The sequence below is a fragment of the Ursus americanus genome, chromosome 23 (genome assembly GCF_024610735.1).
Source record: "Ursus americanus isolate L20-20 chromosome 23, mUrsAme1.1.p, whole genome shotgun sequence".
Taxonomy (NCBI): domain Eukaryota; kingdom Metazoa; phylum Chordata; class Mammalia; order Carnivora; family Ursidae; genus Ursus; species Ursus americanus.
The window spans coordinates 16508932-16513749 of NC_142149.1; the positions used below are offsets into that span (position 1 = coordinate 16508932).

The following is a 4818-nucleotide window of genomic DNA, read 5'->3' on the forward strand; positions in this document are numbered from 1 at the left end:
CACACACCCACATGCGTGTTCATGCATGTACGCATACGTGCAGTATCCTGGGTCTGTCTGGCCCGCAGGTGGGGGCTGCCGGCTCTGGACACCTCTGACAGGTGGCAGCTCAGTCCAGCCACCTGGATTCAACCCAGTCCCTGGGGAGGGAACTGGCAAAGTGAGGCAGAACCCACAGCTGAAAGGGGACACTGGCTCTGGGGTCAGGGCAGGAGCAGGGGCGGGGGGGTCCTGGGCAGCCAGAGAACAGCCGCAGAAGCCCTGCGAAGTTCCTGGAGCCCAAGCTCAGCACCTTACCCATTTGGTAGTGGTAAGGTAGAGAACATTATTCCCCCCATTTTGCAGATAGCATGCTCTCTGAATGTTTGCCTCTGCTGGGTGGAGTGGGGAGGACAGAGTCAGACTCATCCTTCCCTGAGTCCTGGGTGTTTGGACGTTGAGGGAGGCGGAAGGGCTTCTCTCCCCTTGAGAATTATCTTCCGGAAGGCAGGCATAGTTCCCGCCCCAGGGAGCCACTCTGACTTCAAATTCCTGGGAGAGAGGACGTCCTATGTCCCCCCCCCCGTCTGGGGGCAAAGGGGCCGAAAGCCTTCGCCCTCCAGCCTGGCTGAAGGGTGGAGCCCACCCCTGGCAGGCCCAGTGACGCAGGTCAGCAGTGGGGAGGCCGCCCGGGCTGGGGGTGAGCCAGGGCCTGCAGAGGCCCCTCTGTCCAGGCCAGATGGCTGCCGGCTCCGGAGGGAGGGGCTGCCAATACCACCGGTCAGTGTCCTGGCCCAGGTTCCACACGCTGCCCTTGCCCAGCCCGGCCGTCAGGTGCTGTTTGCGGAGGAGGCCAGTGAGGGGGCTTTCTTCAAGATGTACATCGCCAGTCCCCTACACTGGCCCCCTCACCCTCCGACGCAGGGCCCAGCCGGCCCCTCAGTGTCCCATCTCTGCACAGCCCAAGGCCCTGCAGGAACCCAGGAAGGTGACCTGGGCAGTGAGGACTTCTTCATGGCATCTCCTTTCCTCTAGAGTTCAAGTTGGATCAACCCCTCATTCATTCATTCCTCCAACAAAACATAAATCACGCACCCCAGCCCTGTTCTGGGCTCTGGAACCCCACAGACGCATAAGACAGGGTGGCCCCTGCTCTCATGAAGCTGACACTGGACTGGGGGAGGTGAGAAAACCAGCGAGCAGGTGTACGACTGTGGGACTGAGGCTGGGGTCTACTTTAGAAAGGGTCATCAAGGAAGGCCTCCCTGAGGAGGCGGCATGTGAGCTGGAGCTGGAAGGAGAAGGAGCTGGCCAGGCCCGATGCTGGGGGTGGGAAGGGGAGAAAGTTCCAGGCTGGAGAACCCTGTGGGGGGGAGGATGGGTGTGGGGGAGGGATGACTAGAGGAGGTAGGGGCAGGGATGCTGGGCATGGAGCGTTTGGCGGGGGAGGCTGAGACTCAGAGGCCTTGTGGGAGTTGGATTTAGGGGAGTGATAGAAACAGAATTAACATTCATAAAGCATTGCGTCAATCAGCCACCTCATTCCAGCCTCCTCCAAACCCTATGATAAGTGGGGGTTTTATTATTATCCCTTTTTACAGATGAGTAAAGGATGGCCCTGAGAGGTTGTCACTTGCTCAGTGACACACTGTAGGTCAGCGGTAGAGCGGGAATTTCCGGTAGGCAGCCGGCTCAAGAGCCCTAACCACGGTACCACACTGCCTCTGTGGAGATAAGCCCCTCACCTCCAGCAGAGCTTCCTCCAGGAAGCCTTCCCTGACTCCAGACTTTGTTTCCTTTGTTAAGCAACATATAACCACACCATACTGCCTAAAAAACCATGGGGTCCTCAAGAGGTCATCTTGCCCATGCCCCTGCCTCCAATAGACACGGTGTGATAAGTCCCCTTTTGGAGATGAGACTATGGTCCATGTCCAGGATCAGTGAAGGAAGTGTGGGAACGAGAACCCTGATCTAAATTCTTCCACTCAGGTTCCGATCTCTCCCTCCCTGCTTTGAGATGATTCTCGGGTTGTTTCTGGTCTGTTCTCAACTCCCCACAATTCCCCAGCTAGATGGCAACCTCCTTCCGTGCCCACCACAGCGTGGTGCACACAGCAGGCGCATACTCAATGTCTGTGGCTGCAACAGGCGGATGAGGACAGGAACATGCTGGGTGTGTGCTGCTGTGTAGGATGCCTCGAGCAGGGCTGTCTGGGGGAAGGTGGCTGTGAGCTGGCACTGGAAGGGCGTCTGAGAGTGGGTTAGGGTATTTCTGTCTGGGCCGAGAAGGGCATCCCAGCCAGAGGGAAAAGGGTGTGCAAAGAGAGGGGAGGGGGAGGATGTGGTGTGATCGAGGAACCGTAACGGTTCTGTTGGACCTGAGCGTGAGGAAAAGACAGGCCCGTCAGTCAGGCTGAGGAGCTGGGGCTACGGCATGGAAGGTGGGCAGGTGGGAAGGGGGGATGTCGTTTCCATTGAGCCCCGGGAGCAATTCCTGACTTTGCTGAGTAACTTCATGCACATCGTGTGCCCTCTCTGGGCCTCCACTCTGCACAACAGGGTGCTGGCACCCAGCCTCAGAACCCTCTGGGCCCCGCATGCAGTTGTTCTGTGGTCGCTGCTTTCTTCCGGTCGCAACAGACAATGAAACTCTGCTGGGTCGATTGGAATATCTTTAATGCCCTGTTTCTTTTTGACCACGTGTGGCTGTGCTCTGACGTACTCTGCCAGCCCTCCCAGAGGCACGCGTGTCAGGGTTCTGGTTCACAAGGGAGCCTGGGTTGACATACTCTTCTTTACCTTCAAGCCCTTCCTCTTGTGGAGCCCCGTCCAGGGCAGGCCAGCATCGTGAGCCTGGGCCGGGGCCTGGGCGTGGCCCAGCTCTGAGGGCGGTGGCATCAGTGGCATCATCGGTCTCAGCATGGCCGTCGGCATCCGTGGCACGGGCTCCTCCGAGGCCCCCGGGGAGGTATGAGGCAGTTTGTCGGGGTCCAGGTTGGCATCGCTCCAGCCCTCGGAGCTGTCACTGTGGCCATCCGGGCCAGTGGCTTCATCCTCAGATACGGTGGCAGTCTCGGCCGTGTCCTGCTCGAGGTTGCCGTCCAAGTCACCTGCCAGGTGGCTGGTGACGCCCTCAGACTTGCTGGCTGTGTGGACGTCTGCTGTATCCTCCTGCTTCTTCTCCGAGCCAGACGAAGGGGCGCCACGGAGCCCGGCCACGGGTTGGGCGGGTGTCTTGGCTCTGCCCTGGCCAGTCCAGAAGAGGGTGAGCTCTTGGCGGCAGGCGGCCACGGCCAGGCTGGTGAGCAGGGTGCTGGACACCAGGTACAGCAGGGCGGGCTGGCCCATCTGCATGAGGACCATGGCGACAAAGGTGATTAGCAGGCCCACGGCGTAGGCTGTGGTGCAGGCCACGAAGTAGACCTGGCGGGACCGGATTTGCACATCAAAGCGGTGACAGTAGGCCACCAGGAACCCAGGGACCACGATGTCACCGAAGCCCAGGATGGAAAAGGGCTGGTCGCACAGCGTCCAGGCTGAGAAGCTCAGCCGGGGCACTTTGAGCACCATGGGCAGCCTCTCGTGGCTCAAGGAATCCATGGGGCCCGAGGCGACTTCCACCATGATGCTCTCCCCGGTCCTGGTGAGGAGAGGCGTGACAAAGACAAAGAAGACATCGAAGGCCAGCAGGGCCAGCAGGAAAGAGGCGCAGTTCCTGAGTGTGGGCAGCCGCACCCGCCGCAGCACGAAGAGGCAGTAGGCCACGCCCAGCGTGTCCTGCAGGAGCCAGGCCCAGCGGTCCTCGTTGCGGTGGGCCACCCAGAGGGTGGTCACCACGGCGCACAGGCCGGCCAGCAGCAGCGGGGGCAGCTGCAGACGGGTCCACTGGCCGGCCACGGGCCACGGCCACGGCTGCAGGGGCAGGCGGCGCACCAGGGGCGCCAGGCAGCTGTAGAGGCCGGTGCCCGCGCCCAGGCCGAAGATGGCGATCATGACGTAGACGAAGCGGTCGTAGAAGAAGTAGAGCAGCAGCATGATGGCGCAGGACATGGCGACCACGGCCCCCGTCACGGCCGGCGTGAAGTCCACCGGCGCGTCCTCGTCGTCCTCCTCCTGCGCCCCCGGGGCCGCCACCACGGCCTGCTGAGGGCGCCCGCCCGGCCCCCCTCCTCGTCGGGCCCGGCGCCGCTGCAGCCGGTCGGCCTCGGTCAGGCCGGCCCAGTAGCCGCCGGCCGCCACGGTGCCCACGGCCAGGACGAAGATGACCACCATGTTGTAGTCGAGGATGGGCTCGGGGGGCGCGTACAGGGCCACGCGGACCGCGGCGCTGCCGCGCGTGTGGCTGAGGATGTCGAGCATGTCGGCGTAGCGGAGCACGGCCACGGGGATGGTGAGGCCCGGCAGCGGCCGGTGGGGGTCCTGGGGGGCCAGGGAGCTGTCCGAGCACTGCTGGCCGCCGACCCGGCTCACGATGAGCAGCCCGTGGGCACCTTGGTCCTGAGCCAGCCAGCCCTTGGCATAGAAGCTGCAGTTGCCCCGCATGACCATGGCGGTGGTGTGGCGGAGGGGCTGCCGGCGGGCGGAGCTGGGCTGGGCCCGGGGCGAGGGGTCCCGGCCTGGGCACCAGGGTGCCAGGGTGCCATCGTGCAGGGGCAGGAGTGGGGCGTGGTGCAGGTCCCGGGGTAGGGTGACATAGTCGGAGCTGAAGAGGATGCAGTAGTCCTTGCTCCAGTTCTCTGACACCACGTGGACCACGCCGTACTCCCCCCGGGCCACGGTGCTGGTGAGGAGGAGGAGGAAGAAGCAGCCCGGGAACGCCATCCTCCTCAGCCGCCT

At 62.8% G+C, this 4818-nt stretch overlaps 1 protein-coding gene across 1 annotated transcript; it reads right to left on the minus strand.

The window, feature by feature from the left end:
* Positions 1 to 2745: 2745 nt before the first annotated feature.
* On the minus strand, positions 2746 to 4818 carry SPPL2C (signal peptide peptidase like 2C). Its single transcript, XM_045814424.2, has one exon. It carries the CDS (start codon positions 4801 to 4803, stop codon positions 2746 to 2748), a length of 2058 nt encoding a protein of 685 aa, XP_045670380.2. The 5' UTR covers positions 4804 to 4818.

Bases quoted from the DNA above. Each gene is read 5' to 3' on its own strand.
- SPPL2C (XM_045814424.2), bottom strand. From the start codon at position 4,803: ATGGCGTTCCCGGGCTGCTTCTTCCTCCTCCTCCTCACCAGCACCGTG.